General features: G+C 41.8%; 1 protein-coding gene across 6 annotated transcripts in view; it reads right to left on the bottom strand.

Moving 5' to 3' along the window:
- MEIS2 (Meis homeobox 2) overlaps positions 1 to 21,149 on the bottom strand; it is a 213,306-nt gene extending 192,157 nt beyond the window's left edge. For 3 of the 6 annotated variants that reach the window (XM_074394115.1, XM_003935738.4, XM_003935741.4), the window contains exons 1-7: positions 20,784 to 21,149; positions 19,301 to 19,533; positions 17,610 to 17,751; positions 16,868 to 16,918; positions 15,828 to 15,878; positions 14,878 to 15,027; positions 4,719 to 4,833 (exon numbers count right to left, since the gene is read on the bottom strand). In XM_074394115.1, the coding sequence (XP_074250216.1) occupies positions 4,719 to 4,833; positions 14,878 to 15,027; positions 15,828 to 15,878; positions 16,868 to 16,918; positions 17,610 to 17,751; positions 19,301 to 19,533; positions 20,784 to 20,795 (754 nt within the window). In that variant the 5' untranslated portion in view covers positions 20,796 to 21,149. Of the gene's footprint in view, positions 1 to 4,718; positions 4,834 to 14,877; positions 15,028 to 15,827; positions 15,879 to 16,867; positions 16,919 to 17,609; positions 17,752 to 19,300; positions 19,534 to 20,232; positions 20,309 to 20,783 lie in introns of those variants that run through there. The other 3 variants (XM_010346247.3, XM_010346245.3, XM_010346249.3) reach the window with 2 other exon arrangements.
- Between the last annotated feature and the right edge of the window lie 1,654 nt (positions 21,150 to 22,803).

Genomic DNA, 22,803 nt, shown 5'->3' with positions numbered 1-22,803 from the left:
CTCTAAAAAAGTCTTGAGAAAATCAACAGAAAAATCTTGGGATGTTTGCTGATGGTCTAAGAATGGCATTCTTTTTAAATTTATTTGGGGGAGAAAAGAGAAAGAATGCAATGTAAATATTCCGCATACAGCAGTTTATTCTATGGCAATGTTCAATGATCAATTATAGTCTCAGAGAATTTTTTGACACAATTATAAGGACAGGAAGGAAAAAAATGTCATTGTATTTATCATAACAGTAAGTGACCAGTTTTGGATGAACTTAGCTCTAGGAAAAATAAAAGTTAAAAGCAACTAGCAAAAGATTATGCCAGATGGCATCTGTCATATTGTATTTAGGGTTATTTTAAAGAGATTGCCGCCACTATGAAAACATTCCATTGACAGAGTTTTCCAGACTGAATAAGAAATCCCAGTAGAACATATTCAGGACCCACAGTAAGTGGGTTTGAAGACCCCTCCTCTCCTTTAAATATATAACTGGAATAGTTTGGTGGGGAAGAATACTATTTTATAACTATGACATGTACTATAAGCTCGAAAGTGCAATACTATTTTAGACATTTGCGTACCCTATACACTTACATTCACTACTAAGGAGATATTTGTAGATTTCAACACCATGATTGCTAAATAACTGTATATTACATAAATAAATATCTAGCTATGATGATTCTAGCCTCATCGCCTGGAAGATAGATGGGGACATCAATAGAGGGGCATGGTAGGTGGCAGAGTTAGGGAGAAGTATGCTGGCTTGTACAGCCCTGTGTCCTGAAAGATTAAAGCAATATAGATTCTAGAATGCTAATGTATTTAGGTTAAACTGGGTCTGGCAACAGTATGGTTAACGTGCGTGTGGTGTGCAGTGTGAGCTCAGCAGTTACTGGGCCAACTGTCTCGGTATTTCTGGGAATCCTGCCTATTCACAGTGCAGGGATTGTTCAATTGCTGCAAAATGTACAAAATGAATTTTACAAAAATGAATTGTAAGGAAGGCCCCATTACAATGATTTTACAGCAAAGATGTCAACATCAATTTTTCTTTCATGCATAGCTAATGATTAAAACAGCATATTCCATTTGCCTAAGACAATTTATTTCATATTGGCACATCAAAATATTGAAATACAAAGTTATCTTTACTCTACCCTTTTTATTCATTGCTGCTGAACCCATACCATTGTTCAAACCAGGAAAAATAAAACAAACTTGGCACGAAATACTTAAAACAAAGGCTCATCAATATTCTCCAATTTGTCAACATCTCAATTACAGCACTGGAAAAAATGTAAATTTCATGTGCTCTAAACACTGAGGGGTCTATTCTCTTGCCAATTCACATGCGTAACTCCCATCAGCGTTAATGGGAGCTACACAAACCCATCAATAATAATAATACTTTGTACATATATTGTGCCTTTCATCTAGGGCTCTCAAAGTGCTCTAGGAACAAGGGGCTGCTTCCTAGTCTTTACTCTGGCAAAATATACAGTGAAATACAAAGCAGCTTTTGACTCAGCAGGTACAGAATTAGGGGTCCCCAGCCTTATTATCAAGCCCCATTTTACTGATGGGAAGCCAGACACAAAGAGAGCCAGTTACTTCGCCAGAGCCCCGAGTCTGCACCCTAATTCTATCCTTGAAAAACCAGATTTCCTTCCTCATTCTAATGTGACTAACAAGACAAACTCCCTTCCTTTGGCTGCTTTTAGCAAATCAGTGAATGAAAAGTCTGGTTCATATTTATGTAGCTTACTGTTAGGCATGTGCTCTTTGAAAGATAGTAAAGTCAGGCTTTACATTTGACCAAGTTTATTTCTTATGATATTTTAAATTTTTGATATATATATATTTTTCCTCCTTTTGGTTCACTGCTGAAACACTATGGACGAAAAGATGAACTTTCACCTGTGTAACTGCAGCTCTTTTACTGTCAAGTCATAAAATGAGGTATTTTTAGGTTCCAAAGTAAAGATTTGTATAAATCATTACAGTAAAAATAATCACAAAAATTATAAAGCAACATAAATACATGTATTGTTTTATAGCATATGGCTATTAAAGTTGAATTTAAAATGTGTATGAAAACATTGTATTTAGTACAATTCATCCCTATTTTTTCTGTTTATCATAATTTGTTTTGAAACTGAATCATTTTACAGTTTTCCATATGCCTGTTTTGCTAATAAATTCTGAATAAGAAAACTCTTTGCTAAACTACAAACTTGATTTCCAATGAAACATTATAATATATTTAATACTAAGGACATAAATTTCTTTCCCACGTTTTCCATTACACACCAACCCTAAGATTTAACCTAGGATAAGCATATGCGATTTCAGTCAATATCTCTGTTGACTTTGCCCTGAAGCAGATAATTAATCTTTCCCACTGAAACTACTCTGGACAATTCAGTGGGACAAAATATCAAAATACCTTGAAACCCTGTTTAAAAGACTAATATAAGCAGGAGTATGACAAAATACACTCAAGTCTGACTTTCAAAATTTAAAGTCCGCTGTAAAAAGCCAGAATGCCCTTATATATGTGTTTTAACCACTGATGGGGTAAGCCAGGTATGAAATGTTCCATGCCAAAACAGTCTCCATTTTATAAAAAATCATACATTTTTTTTCTTTCAAACTTTGATACAGTAAAATGACTGACTTCCTAGTGCTCATACACATAAGCTACCATGTCCATTCTTTAATTCCACAGAGATATGATTAAAGGAACAGAATCCTATAGGGGTCACATCCTTCCACATCGGATAAGTGAGTGCAGCTACCCACAGTATAGAAGTTTGTATGCATTGTTTTTACCTATATATTAGTCTCAGAATTCTCTTGCCTAAAAAATGAAACAAAACTAACTAACCAAAATGACAAAACTTTATGCTTTGCTTGTTACTGCAAGTAATCCCAGCTCCAAACCCTGGGTTCTTCTCTCTCCTGCCTCCCCTTCTCTCTGGCTCTTTCTTGCTATCTCTCTTGCCATAACTCAACTAACCCAACAGAACCAGTCAGTTTTAAATTTCAGTTGGGACCTTGGTGACCTGTTAATGAATCTACAGAGAGGAGAAAAACTCACAGTGTTGAGTTATGCCTGGTGTTGCTAGCTGACTTGGAGTCAGAAATGCTTGAAGCGTTAACGTAATTGCAAGAATGTGAAAAATGAGGCGCTGGGCTCCTGAGCAAAGTGAAAGGTCAAAGTGAGCCTCACACACAAGAAATCTCTGGAAGATAGCCTCATTAGACCATTAAGTCGGCTTCTCCTTTTCCCCTCTTTTATACAATGTTTAAAGTATTTTGTTTTTATTAATAGATAGATACATTTCACCCTTTGTGTCACCGCAATTTGGGGAGGTGGGAAGGAAGGAGTCATAGAAAGCTTTCCAGATTTAACCACGCTGAGAAGTCCATCACTATGACGTGGAACCACATTTAAGTCATTGCTTGCAGATCCATTGACTCTAGGTACCATTTACCTTCAAAATGCCTTATCATTTACCTTTCTTTTATATAGAAGCTAACTGGTCTAATAAAACAGTATATATTGTATAGGTACAATTCGCAGGTTCTTCCACAATTTGCTGTCTGATAGAATTCATTGCTGTGTTAGTTTCAATTTGCTTAAACCTAGATTCGAATTTGGACCCATTCACAAGTGAATGGCATCCTAGAAAGGACATTCTTCTAGACTCCTCTAGAACCTCAGAAATCCAAAATTCCTACTCAGAAGCTTGGAGGATAGAAGGCCCCCTGCTTAAATCAACACCCTCTTTTAAATGGCATATATAACTACAGCTCAAGCTGTTAAACTGTCCTCTACTTGGAAGTCTGTCTAATACTTAAATATTGTAGCTATAAACACAGTCATAATAGAGATGAAATAGACCTAGGAGATCAGACACCATCTAATGTAAAATATTAAAAACTAAAATCTGCACACTTCCCTGGCCCACATTCAATAATGCATCTTCCTTTAAATTATCATTTTAGCCATAGATGAATCATTCCTACCAATATATAACTCTTCTCTGTGCAATAGGGGAGTTTTAAATAGTAAAATTTATTCTAAATTGCACTAAGTTTCCTCGACATCTGCAGTTGATGTCCCTCTTGCCCTCTGATTACTCTAACTTTTAGGACTTGTGACAAAAGTCACCATGTCAGCTGAATGGAAATGGGGACAAATAACCCTCCAAGAATTTCAAAATCTACGTTCCTAAGGTAAGATTCCATGTTGAATTCCCACACTATTTCCAGAGGTAATAAGAACAGATTTCTAAATTTTACGTACTTTAGAGGCATAATTGCTTGATTACAGAGAATGTTTAATATTTGATATTACAGGCAAAATATGCTATTTATAGCACAATTCAAATTACTGCATCACAGCAGTAAAGTAGGTCTGTCATTCCACTTAATACACACAGAAATAAAGTGTAGATAACCAAATTTGTAAAAGAATTGGCAGAACTAATCAATTGTTATTGTAATGCCTACTTAAAGATTAGACAGCTCACTTGGATTTCTCTTTTTAAGTAAAGTAAGTAAAGAAGAGGAAATACTGTCTCTTTAAATAGCAGCTGATTCTACTCCCTAACCTGCCACTCTCATGTTTACATGAAGGCAGATGTACTGATATCATAAAATACTGAAGTTATTTTAGTCATGCCTACTTGACACAAGGAAAATGCTTGACCTTTTACCTTGCTCACTGCTGTTGTCTCCGCTCTGGGAAGCATGGCCCCCACTGGAGGGCCCTGGGGTGCCTGCTGAGTGAGTTGAGGTTGCATCATCGTGGTCTCGCCAAGAAGAAGGGTTCTGATGTCAGGATGCCAAGGAATTTTTCCACAGTTACCATTTCAGCCATAAACGAAGAACCAAGAGGAAACGTGCAAAAAGAGACCAAAAAAAAGTATACATATTAGTATTTGTGGCACTAGGCATATATACACATGCCACATTACAGTGTGTTGTCGTTCTGGTAACAGGGGTATAAAAGAAAAGACGCTCTAGAACTTGATGTGGTGATGGTTCTACCAGTGTATATGTTGGTTAAAGCCAATGGAAGTATACACTTGAAGTGGGTAAATTTTATTCCATACAAATTTAAAACTAAACAAAGTTAATTTCTAAAGCAAAACAAAATAATGAAAAACATAAAAGTCATTTTTACTCTCGCTATTTTAATTAGGGTACATTCATCCAAGAAATAGGTCCCAATGCTCATGGACACTAAATACTTCAGAACATTAACATCTGCAAAATTCAACGACTCCATTAAAAAAATTACAGGCTCAACAATATATGGGACAGCCCTTGACATGTTTCAAATGCATTGCCCTAAAACAGCCTATAAAAACTCTCAAAATTATTAACTGATTGACTGCATAACCAACAGAGGCAATGACATTAATCACTGCATCAATACCAAATAAATGATTGATTTTTGCTTTAATTTGTAGACATAATTTCAAAAGGAAACCCATGTGAACTACTGGCCATCTAGTAAGCTAGACAGGACTTTCACCTGAGCTTCATGGAAGCTTTCAATTCACTGAGCAGTGCGTTTTTCTAGAAGAATGACTTGTTTCAAAGGACATGCGAGGCAAACTAAGAGTTATAGCTCATGCTACTTGGCTGAGCATATTCTTCTTCTGTTCCTCCTCCCCTTTCCTGATCATTCCCAATGCCCTGCTGTTGCTTAAAGGAAAACAGGAATTCTAATGTACAGGAAGGACTTTATCAGCACCACATGAAGGCAGGCAAGAGATGGAATTTCCTCTGGCAGAAACGGAGAGTAGGAACAGCATATGAAACAGTCCAGCTTTAAAGCCAAAGCTGTACACTTGTCACCTGCATACGATGACTTCAATTCAGCCCACAGACCTGCTGGCAGGAGAATGATTTGAGGGCCAGAGGAAGGGGCAAAGTTTTTCTTCAAAACCAATCAAAGTATACACCAGTCAAATTATACAAAGTACAACACCAGTCTAAGTATACGCCAAAGCATACACAGTATACACCAAAGTATACAAATTATACAAAGTATATACCAATCAGTATACAAAGTATACACCGAAGTGTAAAAGTATACACCAAAGTACACAAAGTATACCACTAAAAAAACACAATCACATTATACACTGTTTATTACTAGAATTGGTAAATAAGAATTCAGATGGGCCACCTGGGTATAGGCAACTAATAAACTTCTTGACCAAGGGAAAGTAATCTTGCATTGTTGTCATTATATATAATTAATCCAGAAAAAAAGTCAGTCCATTTTTCTCGGCATCATCTCTACCTTGTCCACATAGCACGGATGATGTCACCAAAATAAAACAAGAAACCAAGGTGATAAAGCAATAGGGAAATGTTCTTATTTGGAACAACAAAACTTATTTTTCCTGCTGCACATCTGCAGCAAACAGACTGCAAATTAATATTTGGTATTTTTGATAGATGATGAAATAATAACCCAGAGCTCCGTGGATTAATAACATCTATATAAAATAACGCAACTGGCACTGCCATTAGTCAAGCAGTTCATTCAAAGGGAAAACCCTGGGCAGAAATTCTGTGACTATAGATACGGCATAGGTATAGATCTCTAAAATAGAGATACGTTTGAGAAAGTAGATAACGGAATGAAATTTAGTAGAATAAAATGAAACTCAGGGTTTTCTGCTGCCTGTATAAAGACAAAATCATGCCTGTGAGCTTTTTTCAACAAAGTTAGAAACTACTTCAATAGTTTTAAGCAAAAGGCAAACAGAATACAGGGGTTCCTTAAGCTTTGAAGCCTTTTTGTGTCAGCTGTTTGCCAGGTGGTAATGAGATAAAGAGTCAGAAGAAGAAAAAAAAAACAGAGAGAGAGAGAGAGAGAGAGAAAGAAAGGAGGGAAGGAAGGAAAAAAAGAAGGAAGGAAGGAACAAAGAGAAAGAAAGAGAAAGAGAGAAAAAGAGAGAGAGGAAGAGAGAGGGAGGGAGAAGGAGAGAGAGGGGGAGGAATAGAGAGAAAGAAACAGAGAGAGAGAGGGAAGAAGGGAGGAAAGAGAAAGAAAGAAAGAGAGAAAGAGAAAAGAAAGGAAGGAAGGAAAAAAGGAAGGAAGGAACAAAAAGAGAAAGAGAGAGAGGAAGAGAGGGAGGAGAGAGAGAAAGACGGAGGGAAAGAAAGAGAGAGAGAAAGAGAAAGAAAAATAAAGAAAAAAAGAGGAAGGAAGGAGAGAGGGAGGGAGAGAAGGAATGAAGGAAAGGAGGAAGGGAGGAAGGAGAAAGAAAAATAGGATGGTGTGAGTTTAGTCCTGCAAAAACACAGGCTAGAGCCTTCTTTTAGAAAATGCAATAGCTGCAACATATTCACCTAAGTTAAACTTTTCATTGTACACAGCAAATGATGTTAATTTTATGCACTGCAGGCTTTTTATTAAGCTGGCTGCAATAAAAGCTCCTTACCCCTCATGAAAATTACAATAATTAACCACTAACACCTCAACTATGTTTTAAGGCAAATGTCACCCAATAGCTATTATATAATCGTTTAAATGAAGCCGGAGCAAGTCTTTCTGTTTAGGCACTGCATTGATTTGAAGGGATCACTCAGAAGGACTTCCTGTAACTGAAAACACTGGTTTGTCTCTATCAGCTAAACCATTGCTGAGTTTTAAGGTGAGACCTCATTCGTTTATAATTCAGCGTATTTATTTCAATAGTATCTGAAGGAGATGTTTCCTAAAGTAAAGGGATGAAAAATAAGCCATAGAAGCAAATATTTCTTTTAAGAGCAGCTGGCGCTTCCAAATAAATTGGGTCTTTGCTTTTCTGCCCAACCCCAAAATATACTTAAGTTCACTCTTTAACCTATCATTCCCTTATCTCTTCCCTCTTTTCTTCCTCACTATAAATGCTCTTCTGAAAATGTGTCGTGTTTAGTTCCCATAGAGTGTCTCAAGTATTATGGTCTTGTTTGAGAGACTGAACACAAACTAAGCAGTATCCCAAGACAGTCATCTAATTTGAAATAAGGAAGAACAGATAAATTCCTCTGGGGTTTCAAGGCTGAGGAGTGACCCCAAGTTGTTTGTATTCAGCTACACATGGTGTTGATGTGACCATATACAAATATAAGCGGTGATAATCTGGTTAATAAAAAAATTGTTCCTCCTTGGTCACAAAAAACTGTAACCGACAAGGATGGACAAAATCTATTACATTTAACATTTTTTCCCCTGAGATTAAAATATGTGTTTATATCACAACTCTTTTCTTCTGTTTTTCCCCTTAGAGTTTATAAGTTTAGATCCTTCGAGAAAAATTGCATGGCTCTCTGCCAAATTATATGCAGAAGTTTAGTGAATCCTGAAACCAAAGTGTCATATAAAAGCATATAAAAACACATGATGCAAGTAGAAAAATAAAGATAAATGCTCTCTGGGTACACGTGTGTGACTGAGCATTCAGGTGTATGCATTCCACAATACATGTCCTGTTCTTCAGCCAAAAATATCATGAAGACACCCGAGGGCAAGGAGTGAACATGTTTCTATTCCCAGTAGCTTTAATAATTGGGCGTCAAATATGGTGCTCTTCTTGCTCTTACGTAATTGTGTTACAGAGCAGTGTTACCAGGAGAAAAGCAGTGAATACTGAGTAGAGCACAATAGAAGGAGTTGGAAAATAGACACAAGAAGCTAGGTCTCCAGGGGCAGTATTTTCTATTTGCTAGGCTACAGACTCACAGCTGATAATGCAAGTTGTAATTAATATAAAAGCAGGAGACAATATGGGCAGAGCTTGTAGTAGTGGGGCCACAGGAGAGCGCTCTGCTGCTCTACTCTGTTTCTCATTTACACACAGCTTTCCCTAGAAAACACAATTCTGCCAGTGTTTTCTCCCTTGGAAGTTAAAAAAAAAAATTGATTTAGCACCATCATTGAATTTTGCTAAAACTAGAAAAGAGCAGAGAGAGGACAGGAGTCTCTGGGCAGAGGAAGCAAATCATGTGTGTGCCTCTGTCGTTGAAGTTGCGGATACACTGGAATTGTAACATTTTAAACCATGATGGCATTTCCGTGAGAGACCTGCCTATAAGAGAATACTTAAATAAGTCTTGGTGAATTGGTGTTATTTCCCTATTTAAATGATTCCACATGGCACATGGTTCTTCCATGGGGCCAGTGGGTGACATATATAAAAGGTTTATAAATAAAAACAAAACTGAGTGGAGAAGTAAAGCATATGAGGCTTCAAGGAGAAAAGCAAAGGCCATGCCACATACAAAGTCTACGTAAAATACTCTGAAACTCATTTTAGACACACAGTTAGACCCCAAATATAAAGGCAATTAAATAGACATGGTATAGGAGAGAAAACATTAGATTGGAATTAAGACTCCAGCACAACAACTCTCACCAGTCAGATAACTTAAGCACGTGATGCACCTCATTTCCATGAGACTCATTTCCTTCATCTCCTTAAAATTAAGACGTTAGACCATATAACTTCTAGGACCTACACAACTAAATAACATCAAGTGAAAAATTATATGTAACTTGGAAAATATGATAAAGTAACTCAAGGTATGTGCTCAGAGGTGAAGAGTAATAGTAAACATACATAAGGATATTTTAATCAGTAAATAACACATGTAAAACTAATTCAATGCGATATATTTAAACAACAAAGGGAAGATATACTTGTTTCAATCCACATAATTAAATCACTTATTTCCTATAACTTTATAATGTTTTTACTCCTAATTAACATTATGCAAAGATTATTTGTAAAAATAAGACAAGGACTCCTGTCTTGGGGTACTGAAGTCGACAAAAGTTTAAAATTTTAATTGTATGGCTTGAACAAATGTTGGAATTTCAACTACATTATTGTAAAGTTGACATAAGAAGTCAGGAGACCTGTGTGTGCTTTCAGAACCTGGACTCACTCTTTAAAAATGCAAATAAAGCTGGGATCCTTCCCTCGCCTCCACACTTCTACCTCTCTATTAAGCTTTGGAAATTAATACATAAGCAACCCTCACGGAAGTGGCAAGTACCCTTTACAAATGATTCCTCCATTTAATCAAGCAACTTTCAGAGAAGACAGAAATGTCTTGTATTGTTGGTGTAATGCCATATTATAAAATGCCTCTTATAACTTTGAATTGTGTTGGGATATTTCACAGAACATTTAGCATTAAAAAAAGAAAAGGAATTAATGCCAATTTTTAAAAAATCTGATAGTGAATATCTATGTGGTTGTCAAGTACAACCTTTGTTTAATTTAATCTCATCACAGTTCCACTGAAAACATACTCTAACTGCACAATCTAAATGATTTAAATAGAATAATTATTCTTGATGGGAAATTAACAGGAAAGCTATCAACCACCAGAAAGTATGCAGCAGAAACACAACAGAAAACCCATGCCCCCAGCCATGTTTCCTTGAGTTGGTATACAGAGCTCAGAAGAAGAACTTTATCAGAATAGACCCCAGAGGCTTTGGATAGCATACCAGAAGGTCTCACCTTACACTAGGACATAAGAAACTAGCAAATAAAATAGAGCATGCAATTATTAATATTATTATCAAATTTCATTATTTCCCCCTTGATATTCTATAGAACTACCACTTAAACCCATCCCACCCCTCACCCTCACTCCCCTCTAATTTTTCAGGTAGCAATTGAGAGTCACTTGCCCATATTCTGTCAGAAATAAGATTCTGGAGATTTTCCTCTCTGACCTAACCCATTGAGAAAAAAAAGAACAACAACTGTGTAGACATAAATAAACTTGATATATTCAGAGATGCAAAACAGAACACCAGAATATCTTTATTTAAATTATAGCTTTCAACATATAAATTAAAATAATTTTTCTTTTATTAGTGATGTTAGTAGAGTGGGGCATTTTTAAGGTATCTACTATTAACTGTTAACAGATACAATTGTATTTTCTTCCCTCTACTTAATTCTTTCAAAGAAAATAAAAATGTAGCTCTTTATGACCACTAACTAGGAATAACAATGTAATGGTATAACTGTCCACACTTCAAAGCAAATAGAGCTTAGCTCAGAGGACATACTTCAAGCAAATAGATTTAATTTGCCTAAACTTGATCTAAAGATATGTAATATCTTTAGATGTAAGTGTGAGGATATATTTTCTTTGTCTCTACTAGGTCTAAATATTTGATCTAAAATTGTGTAAAACACATTTTTTTTATAAGGTACCACCTGTTATTGAGAAATGCTACAGACTAGAAAAAGCTGGTCATTTTACAGCAGTTTTCAAGTTGAAACTTTTAAAAAAATTGTTTTCTAGACATGTTTATTTTAAACATGATAAATTTGAATGTCTAGGAAGCTAACATGAACTGCAGCTGGAAAACAGAGTTCTATTTCCTTTGACGATTATATATTTTTGCTCCCCAATATATCAAAAAATATTGTAATAGCTCTTTTCTACCTATAAATATTATTCTTAAGTTACAGTAAGAGTATATGATTAAATGCATTATAATATTAAAAAGATAAGCATGCACTATGAATTTGCTAAATACAACAAAACTGTAATCAATATTGTATATTTTATTTTCTATTTAATTCCAAACTTCCTCTTATCATTACACCCATCATACGTAAGTGTTAATAATAAATGAATAAACTCAGTAACCTTGCTGAATGTAAGGAATGGAAGGCAAGAATGTTATGGTTGTCCTCTTTTAATACCTCTATGTTATATCAAATTATTTACATAACTTTATGAAATGTGAAATTGACATGATTTACTAATAATACAGAAAACTCATTCTTAAAAGTCTGCCAATATACTGGCTTTGAAAATATTTATATCCATTACTTTTATTTATTTACATTTTCAAATTCTTTTAAAGAACATTGAAATTATACTGGTATCTAATATTTTGCTTCTGATGCCTTTCTCTCTGCTTTTCTCTCTCTCCTTGCACGTTCCTTCCTTAAACACGCATGCACACACACGCGCACGCACACACAATGTAGCTAGATACCACTTAATAAGGATAGAGGTGTATGTGTTTTGGGGGTGTCAAACAGCTGTCACAAACTGTCACCTCCACAAGAGAAACCTTGGCACGCAACAAATTAAACTACACTTCTTTTTTAGCTGTCATTATTCATAGCCAATAAGTTGAAATGCGCTCAGCATTTCATGTGCAAATAAAACCACGAGGAAGCTCAGTAGATCAGAATAGTGGGCCAACAGATAAAACAAGAAAACAGCGCACTGTCTGGGTCTTTCTGAAGTGGCTCATCATCACCCCTGCACCAGTGTTCACCAAATGAGATCCAGCCTGGGGCAATGTATTAAATATGCATATCAAAGCAAACGAAAAATAAACCTGAAGATTCAAATTGGACACATTTACATGCTGAAAATGTCCCACTTGTACCACTTTCCAGGTAGTGGTTCTCTGTTATTTTTACTTTGTGTCTGGCTAAGGAGTTGAAGGAAAGCAACTATGTAGAAGAGGCTGAAAAGCATAAGAGGATTTGCTTTGTAGGGGAAAGCCTGGACATGAATATAATCAATACACCTATGGCCCAAAAGTCTCAGAAATGGTGAAATCTCTCCAAGGTTTTCTCTCAAGTCCCGGCATAAAATACAAGTCTGTGGCAAATCTCTCCATTTTCCACTTGGTGTGCTGGTGGAACAAATTATTGCTTCCTTTCAAAACAAATAGCAGGGGGCTGAAGTAAAAATGTTATAGTTCAGATCTCTAGGAAATAAAAGGCTTTAAATTATGACACGCAATGAGGTGGCAAGCCCTCATGGGTTCAAAATAAATCAATTGTCATATTTACTTGACTAGGGGCCTGAAAGGAGAGCAACGAATGTTAACAGTTGACTCTTTTATCCAAGGATGATGATTGATAAATTATTAAAGCATTATCCTCTTAGGTACAACTTCCTTCTTGAGTGGGTATTTAAGTATTACAATAGTTTCATAAATTGATATTGTCTATCAATACTTTAAACCACCTATTTTATCTTATCTTTTCTATGTAAACATCAACATGCTCTAGCTCTATATATCCACTGGAAAAATAGGTGCCAAGAAACTGTTTTAGAAAACTAAGTAGTCGGTACCCCCAGGAATATATTATGAGAAAAGCTTTTGGCCCCAAGAACTGTGAACCTCTCATTTTACAAACTGTGTAAATAGATTCCTCCCCATTTTCCCAATAATGTGAATAAATATAAATTTAGAAACAGCAAATAATGAAAGTAAACACATAAAAAACAACAAAGATAAATATTTCTTAGATAGTGTCAAGCCTCATGGACCACAACACAACGTAGAGCCACAGATCAGCAAATCAACTTTCTGTAACAGCTGCTGCATCCTTTTGATTTCATTATATTCACTCAATATACAAAGTAGCTCATCAAAGATTCCCTCACCATGATGGAAAAAGGTAAAAGTAAAGACAGGCCTGGGAGCCTTCAACACCTTAGTAATTATTCTGTCACAGAACTGGATATCACAGACTCAGGTTTTCTTTTCTAGACTTTTTCTAACTTTTGTTCTTATGCTGACTTCCCATACAAGTGCAAAGGTTAATGATGAAAATCTACGACTGCATATTTTCAAAACTTTTGTTTGGAGCAGGGGAAAGAAGAACCTCATGAAGGTTTCTACTACGGCATCCCCATTCATTTCTCCTAACACTCAGGAATTGGGATGGGAGGTAGGGACAAACTGCCTTCAAGCCTTAATGCCTGTTTAACTCACACAGAGTGTGAAATTAATATTTCAGCCACAAAGTTATTAAACTACAGCTTCTATCATTTAGGCTGTGAGTTCAACTGAATGTAATCTATAGACACCCTGTCCCCCATTTCCAGGCTTGAGTTCCTATAAATAAACTGCTGTTCACACCCACTCTTTAACCTCGCCACTCTTGCCTTTCCTACCAGCTGCAATCTTTCTTCTCTTTGCTTCTTTTTCAAATTTTCAGTCTCACTACATATGCTTTTTTTTTTTTAAGCATCAGACTTACTAGATTGGTTCCAAAATAGGATTAGAAACAGAGAGAATAGAAAGAAATCTCCTTTCCTGGCCTGACATACACAGTCATTTCTTACTATACTCTCCATCCTCATTCACCAACTGTTAAAGTGTTAAAATTCAACCACTAACCTATGGTTACTCAATCATAATTCCCTTCAGCTTTCTGTAATACATTGTTAATAATTGGTTCATCAAGGTTACTGCCTTTTATTATGAAGATGCTTCAGGCACTTGGCAATAAGTCCATATTCTGACAATAAGTTTCTATAGAGCAAAAGCCCTGAGAATTGTAATGTGTTCGTTCACTCCTTTTATTTCAAATGCAGTGCAAGATTGCCAATAATTCTCAGAATTGTCATCTCTGTGAGAGACTGGGAAATCAGCACTCACTCCCCAACTCTCTTTCCTTCAGTCCTCTCTCTCCAGACCAGTCCAGCTAACTGTCTTGCCTCTTTCTATCCCTGCTGCACTGATTACACAGAATTAAGAAAGCAGAAAAGACAGTGGTGACTATATCAAACAGAATTTTCTAACACTCAAGTCACCAAATCCAGAAAACTTTACACATTAAGAATACAAATCACTCTACCAACTCTCTGGTTTTCTGGCTCTCAATATAGATAGGACGGGGGTCCAAGACAGGAGAAATGAAGATGAAGGGTAAGGCAGACAGAGTGAGAAAGAAAAGACCCCAAAAGAGACCAAATCAGAAAACCAAATCAGTGGAGCTAGATGTTAAAACAAGTAGTTTAAAATAATGCTTTACCCAGGGACCTTAAAGGATTGCCAAAGGCTAGCAGACTTACATGGTCAGCGAGATTTGTGGAGGAGCCTGAAAGTTCTTCATGATCTGACTTGGAGCTGCCGTCTCTTTCATCAATGACGAGGTCGATGGGCATTTTCCCCTTCAAACAACTAATGTATCGGTGGCAGAAGTTATCACACAGTTCGTGGACCTAGAACGAAGGTCACGGTTGGAGGGTTCAGCTCATGTTGTTGTTGTTTTGTTTTGTTTCATTTTTAGAAAGGAAAAATACCAAGTTGCAAGCTTACATTTGGAAAGAGCAACAGTGTGATGTCTTCCAAACTAACTCTAATTAAAGGTTGTAATAGTTGAAGGCAAGGAAACAATAGAGCAATTGTTGCAGCAGATATTATGCTCCAGAGAATTTCTCTGAGCAACAAGTTACGATAGAGAGACAGAAAGAAATAGGACTGGAAATAACTGGGTTCAGACTGGGAGTCCAGGGAATTAAATCTGATTTGACAATAATATCAAAACATTACACCATTGGAACTGGGGAGAGCATTAACATTTGTAATTCTATAAGCTAGAAGTTTTGTATGTTTCCAGGAGAAAGTAATTGACCTGCAGAGCAATGTAAAGACACCCAGCGAGGATGATTCACTCTGCCTGCACCTAATGCAAACCCTAGGCCCAGGGTGAGCTGAGCTAATAAAGACGCAAGCAGGCTGAGTGTCCGGTAACACAAATGGTTTGCTGCATTTCAAAATAATCCTGAATGCCTGGGGTGGAATACTGGGGAGGAGGAGACTACTTTAAAGGCAAAGCTGTCCTGATTCACCCATCCTCTGAGCCCCTGTGTTGAGAAGCGAGTTGAAGGATGGACATGGTTACATGCTCAGAATCTCCAGGTGCTCAATCCCTCATACTAGAGGTTGGTTAAAAGCATCCCAACTCAACTAGGAGCGGGAAGTGATTTCATCAACACGGGGAGTGTTATTTCCTCCTTACCTTTTCTAACTCCAAAAGATGAAACCTTAGTACTTGTATTGCTTGTATCATCTGAAAGAAAAGTTCAGGGAATGGAGTTAGACCTCTGTGACTTGGAAGTCCTGTCTTGGGGTTGGGGGTGGTGTGAGGATGAATGGTGGTGAGAAAATTGGGCTGGGGAGAAGAAATGGGCAGGTGGCCAGGGAAAACCTACACATCAAGAAATAGTCAGAAAAATCAAGTGATTACTGATCTTCTCTGCCTCATTGGCCACGGGGTGGGAATCTGACTCAACCTGAGCATAAGCATTAATGTCTTTCCCCCTGATGTTCGCTGTGCTATTTGTAAAGACTGCTTTCCTCAGGCCAGGCCTTTTTTCTCTTTTCAGTCCTCTTTAAACATCCCCTCCCTCGACCTCAGGACAAATTAAAAAAAAAAAAAAAAAAAAAAGAAAAGAAAAAAAGTTGCTTCTCTTGATAGAAAAAGCTTTTTAGAAAGAGCACACCCAGCGAAATTCTTCCTCACTAAAGAAGGAAATACTCAAGATGAATGCTGAGGCAGGGCCTTTGAAAGCGGATTTAAGTACTTTTAATATTGAAATCGTGCAAATTAGCAAAAGAATCGCACCTAAAAGTGGCCTGCGCTGGCCTGCCCCTCGTCGCCCTCCAGCCCCCACCCCCAGCCGCCCTCGCCTCGCCAGCGGTTACATCCTTCGGATGAGCCGCCCGGGGCTCGGCCGCCTGCCCTGGCAAACAGAGGAAATAACTCACTTCTCGCACTTTACTCCTGGGGCCGAGACCTGGGCAACATCCCCCGCTCGCGCTCTCGGCGCCTCGTCTCCCGTTTCGGCCTCCCTGTGCTTCGCTCCCCACCAAGTCCCTCCTGCCCCTGGCTCGCCAGCTCCCGGGCGGGGTCTCTAAGCTTCTCCCTTCTTCCCTCTCTCCCTAGAGCTCCAAAAGAGGGTTCTGTCCGAACTCTCCAGAGCTCCGGCAGAAAGTGAGTGCTTCTGGGCATGGGAGAGGGCAAAGGCTGGGGAAAAAACAAGGAACAGAGAGCCTTACCAAATTGTCCAGCTCTGGATTTGAGGAAAAAAGTGGCTTTTCGGCGCGAACCTGTAAGAAACAGAGAAAGTCAGTTTGAACGACCACCCCATTTAAAAGAAGAAAACTGAAACGTGAGAGTGGGGACAGTTGGAGGGGCAATGGCAGAAAAGAGGAAAGGGGCTTTGGCAAAATACAAGAAACAAATTGGTGCCTTAAATCAGTGGGGTCGCTGAAGAAGAATCAGGGCATTCTTGTCCGGGCCCCATTAAGGAGGACCTAGTACGACTAAGCTGTACCCGGGAACTCAGGGCCGTTCACAGGGCCCCGAATAGCCCCTTCTCCAGCCGTCCAAGAGGCTGTGGCTTTCCACTGCTGCCTGGGACCACTCGGAGAGGCGCCCAGCTTCCGTGCCTTCCGGGCACTCCCGGGTTCCTCACAGCCCCTCTCCCCAATTCTTGTTCAAGTAGCTGGAGGCGGGAGGGGGGGTGGGGAAAGGCCAAGCCCCAGATTAGGAGCAGGTCAACTTTAATTCGAGGGTCGAGTCCCTGTATTCCTGCTGGGGGGGAAAACAAACACCCATATTTATCTCTGCTTCTAATTCGCCCCCAGGCTTAGGGATGGGGAGGAGGTGTAGAGAGTGGACTGGGCCAGAGAAACAGATCGGGTATCCCTGGCTTTTCCTCCTTTCAAGTAAAGCTCCGAGGAAAGGGGAGGGGTAGTGAGGGACTGCCCGAAGATGAGTGGATCAAGAAGGTTGGACCTGCTTGGCGAAGACCGCGATGTCCTCGTTGAAGGAGTCGGAGGAGCAGACGTCTCCGCCGGCCACTCCAGGTTCCCGGGGAGTGCAGGTCGCCAGCTCGCACTTCTCAAAGACCAGAGCTAACAGAGGAAACAACGGGTGCCTAACGGGCAGCGCCACGCAGAGACACACACACAGAGACGGGGTGCAGAGGGGAAGGAGCAAGAACTGTAATCAACAAGTTTGGAGGGTGTGGAGTCCTTCTTTAATACAACAGGCACGCATCACACTTTACAACCCTTCCTCAGTCAGCCGAGCCTGATCCAGAAACAGAAAGGGAAAAGGGCCTGGCCCTTTCCCGCAGTTTAGAGGTCTCTCAAATCTGGCCAGAGCCCCCGGCCACTGCAGCCCGACAAATAAAAACAGCCTCAGTTGGAACGTAATGAAACATCCGAGACGCTCAGGCAGTCTGGAGCCCGGAGTCAATTCTGATCCACTCCCCACACTATCGAGGACGCCGAACCAACCCCTGAGACTCAGCCCTGACCTCCCAAGAAAGAAACACTGCTTGAAATTTAAAAATTGTTCTAACTCATCATTTTAATGGGCATTTCCGACGAGGCCAAGGGCTTCACCTACATACACACCGCAGTGACACTTCCTAAATGCGAGAGAATGCTCTTCTAATCTCTCCACTCTCTTGCCTTATAAACTTGTTTGCTCCACTTCTAGTAAAGCCCCAGTGTGGGGGCCAAAATAATAGGAAGGTTACTCTCTGGAGAGCTTCCTTCCAAAGACCACATTTCTCCCAGCTTTGCAGCAGACGAAAATAAATAAATCGTGTTTTAAAACTTGTAAGTGTGCGTGCGCGTATGCCCTTTGTGTTCCTCCAGGCGGCTTAGCCACACTTCGGGATGCTGGCGGCCTCTGGCTTGGGGCTCAGTTGCTGTTTACCCACTGTCCCCTCCCCTCGGTATCCCGTGGCTTTGCCCACCTACCCTCAGCCGGAAGCCCGTACGGTACAGGTTAGGATCGTGCATCCCACCCCTCGCCAAGTGCTCTCAGAATATAAAATAATTTCCAGCCATCTTCCTTACTCCCACTAAGAGCTGCTCCAAGCAAGCAACAGTCCCTTCCACCTCGCTGCACTTCAAGGTCTGCCCCCTTTATTTACAGAGAATTAAGAAGTGGGTGATTAGGACTTCCTGGCCGACAGAAGCAGCCCCGATCCCAGCTCAAGCTGCTTTTAGCGACTCCCAGACCCTCAGTAGGAAACAGAAGAGAAAAAATTAAAAAAGAAAAAACCCCAAAGTTGTTCCTCATCGGCAGGAAACTTTCCCCTTCGTCAAGGCCTCTGTTAGGGGGCCTGAAACGACTGGCCCTGCATCCGTTGGCCAGGAATCCTGTCCTCCAGGAGAAGGCCCCGGCAAGATTCTGGGGACTCAGTCACTCCGAGCTATGCAGTCCGGAGTGGCCGGCCTGTGAGAGTGGAGGAGGCTAGATCTTCGGGTCTTTGACTCCAAGGGCAGAAAAGCAGGCCCCCTCCAGGGTCTTTTCTAAGGCAAGCGGCGCCCGCCCCCCACCATGCAGAAATAGCTCCCCACTTAGTGGTCCACCCTCCCACTCCCACAGAGACAAACACACACGCTCACTCACACACACACACACACACGCACACACACAGTAAGCTGGCTGGGGGGGGGTCGGTTTACCCATAGATCGCGTCCTTGTCCCGCTTCAAGGCGTCGTTGACAGCGGATCCCATGCTGGCCGGCATGACATTGGGGTGTGGGGCGTGCGCGCCGTAGTGCTGTGTGGCGTGGAGCGGCGGCCCGTGGTTCAGGTGGTGAACCGGGGGGATCGGCCGCGGCGCGTGAGGGTCTCCGTACATGGAAGCGGGAACCCCTACTCCGTCCATCCCGCCGTAATGGGGCAGCTCATCGTACTGTCAGAACCCAGGAAGGGGGAGGAGGCGCAGGAGGTGAGGGAGAACAGAGGAGGGGGGTGGAAAGGGAAAAAGAGCAGGGAGAAGAGGGTGAACAGAAAAGAGGGGAAGGGATAAAGATGAGAGAGAGAGAGGTAAGAGAAAGAGAAGATAGGAGGAGAAGAGGGAGGGAGGGAGGAAAAGAGAGAGAGAGAGAGAGAGAGAGAGAGAGAAAGAAAGAGAAAGAAAATAAAAATAAAAACAAAGTCAGAAAAGAGAAAAGTACCGAACACAAGTTGAGCACACAGAAATCAAACCAGCCAAAACAACGAAGTTGAAAGTTGTAGGGAAAAATGTTATTCAATTTAAAAATGAAAAAGCATGAACCGAGAGCAACGTTTAGAGAAGGAAGAGGAGGCGGCAAGGCCGGGGATTTGAGGGGGAGCCGGGAGGCCCCGCTGCCGCCGGAGGCAACAGAACCCTGGCGAGCCAACGGAGGGAGAAGTGGAGTTAGTGTGAGGAGGAAGCCCCGGATCCCACCCCTAACCCCCCTTCGCCTCCTCCAGAGGATCCAATAAATCAAAAGGCGAAATGAAACAAAATAAAGAGAAGAAAAACGCTAATAATCAGCAAGAGAACGCCGAGGACGAGGAAAGACCAGGGCCAGTGCCTCCCCGGGGGCAGGGAGCGGAGGGTGGGGGGGAATAACGTGAAAGTTACCAGAAACATTATTTAGCAGCGGATTCCCTGCGTCCTTGTCAATTTCAGAGACAAAACAAGCAGCCCAGGCTAGTAGTCTAGGCGGCGGCGCAGCGGCTGCGGCAGCGCGGCCCCAGCGGCGGCCCCGGCGGCGGCTCCTACGCAGCCTGTGCCCGCCCCGAGCCGCGCGAGCAGCGGCGGCAGCGGCGCAGCAGCGGCAGCAGAAGAACCGGGGGAATCGCGCTGCTGGGGTAAAAGCTGGAGCGAGGCGAAAGCGTGTAACAATTGCACACGCACACACACACCACTCACACGCACTCGCCGCCCGCCCGCTCGCACAGCGCTGGAACACGCGCGCCCAGACACGCACACACGCACGCACACACACTCGCACACACGCAGAGGCACGGGGGGGAAAGAAGCCGATGAATAATTTTGCTATTTTTTAAAATACTGGCCGCCATCATCAAGCAGCGAGCAGCAGCAGAAGCGTTGAAGGGAGAGGAGGCATCGGGACAGGCCCCTCTTAGAGAGGATTTATATCTAGGTAAGTGTTGGAGATTTAAACCTACCCTTTGCGCCATCAGTCTGCGCTCCAATAAACTCCTGGATGTGTCGTATATTTAATATCCCAGTCCGGATAAGAAAGTGATCTAGGCTGAAGATTCCTTTTTTTTTTTTTTTTTCCAAACCAAAGAGACTTCTCCCAATTCTCCAATATGTTATTTTTTTGGGGGGGGAAAGCCCAGGCAGGACAACGAAGAGTTTTTTTTTCTGTGATATTTCTTCTTTTTCTCTTTTTTCCTCTTCTTCCTCCTCCTCCTGATCTTCCTCCTCCTCCTCCTCCTCCACCTCCTCCTCCTCCCCCCTCCCCTCCTCCTCCTTTTCGGTCCTCCTTTCCCCCTTTTTCTCTTCTCTTCCCCTCAGTTGGAAAAAAAAAAAAAAGAAAGAAAAAGAAAAGAAAAAGAAGAAAAAGAAGAAAAAAATTGTCAAGCCCCCGAACTGAAGGTTACGAGCGGCCCGTCAGCAGCCCACATGTAACCGAACTGTCGTGTTTCATGGCTTTTTGCCACTCCAGCTGTCAATCAAAGCCCGGAATGTCAAGGTAGTGAATGAATGATGGTTGATGATGATGAAGAGGAGGAATCTTTCAGACCCGTGTTTTTTCTTCCAGTAAAACTCCGCGAGGGGTTTCTGCTTCTTGAATTTTTTCCTCCCCCCTCCCCACTCTTTTAGCTTTGCCCCCGCGGTATCGATAATATGATCCTCTCTCTTTAAAGTATCGTTCAAAGAAAGCAGGGAGAAAAATCAAGAAAAAAAATATGAATAGTTTGCAAAAATTGGACTTCCTCCCCCCCCTTTCCTGGTAGGTATTTTGTCTCTCCCTCTCTCTCTTTCTCGCTCGCTCGCTCGCTCTCACTCGCGCTCGCTCTCTCGCGCTCGCTCTCTCTCGCTCTCTTTCTCTCTCTGGGAGATGAGTGAGTGTCAGTAGGTGTTGGCAGGTTGGCTGCTGCCTGGCTTATTGAAGAGCCTCAGTTTGGCGGCGCGGGTCGGCGGCGGGAGAACGAAATGACGGAACCCGGAAGTCGTGGTGGCCATAGCCCGTCGTACGGCGGAGACACATCCCGGGAGTGGGGAGCGGGAGCGAGGAGGAGCGCGCCGCGCAGAGCCTCTGATATGCAACGAGTGCGATCGGACAGCCCCGGCTAGGGGGGCGGGGGAGGCGGGGGGCGGGAGGGGGAGGGGAGGTTCGGGCAGGGCGGACCCGAGCAAATCAGCGAGCCTGCTCCTCCACGGGGATGGGGGGCGGCTGGGGGAGGAAGGGGAGAATGTGTGTGTGTGTGTGAGTGTGTGTGTGTGCGTGCGCGCGTGTGTTGTGTGCGCGCGCGCGCGAACAGGGAGAGAGGGAGAAGGGGAGAGAGAGGAGAGAAGACAGGGAGAGCGCAGAGAGGAAAACTGCAGAAAACCACAGGGAAAGTACGGTACCGCCTCAGATCTTTTCATTTTTTTAAAAAAACTTACTTCTAGTGCATTTTCCCATCACTCCCGGCTCCTGCCTAACTGGGTTGTGTCGGGCACGTTTGGCATGGCGCTCTCGCTTTTGTTCTTTTTAATTCCGCGGCCTCCCTCTCCTCTGCCCGCCGATTACAGCACCCCGAAGGCTTCCTGCTAAGGTCCAAGGGCAGCAAGCTCTGCAGACGGTACCACTGCCGGGCTAAATTTTTTATTAAGTGGCACTTTCTTTTCTGCGCAGATCCAGCAACCTTGTCAATACTCATTTTTTTCCAGAACCAGAAGAGGCCAGCTTAACTCAGAGCACACTCCGTCCAGGCGGCGCGGACAAGGGGCCACCCCGAGAGTCTTTGGGGGCCGCGGCGGAATGGGGAGGGAGGAAGTGAGGAGCGAGTCATTTGGGTCCGATGTAGCCAAGGGCGTGTGTGTGTGTTTGTGTGTGTGTGTGTGTGTGTGTGTGCGCGCGCGCGCACGCGACTAGTGTGCGTCTCCAAAGTAGATCTCACTCAGAGCTGGGAAGCACAGGAGGAAAAGACCGAGAGAGAAAAAGAGGGGGAGAAAGAAGTTGCCGGGTGAGGA

Source organism: Saimiri boliviensis, chromosome 2, assembly GCF_048565385.1.
Source record: "Saimiri boliviensis isolate mSaiBol1 chromosome 2, mSaiBol1.pri, whole genome shotgun sequence".
Classification (NCBI taxonomy): Eukaryota; Metazoa; Chordata; class Mammalia; order Primates; family Cebidae; genus Saimiri; species Saimiri boliviensis.
The sequence above is the reverse complement of the archived record's forward strand: the minus strand, read 5'-3'. Positions and strand labels throughout refer to the sequence as shown.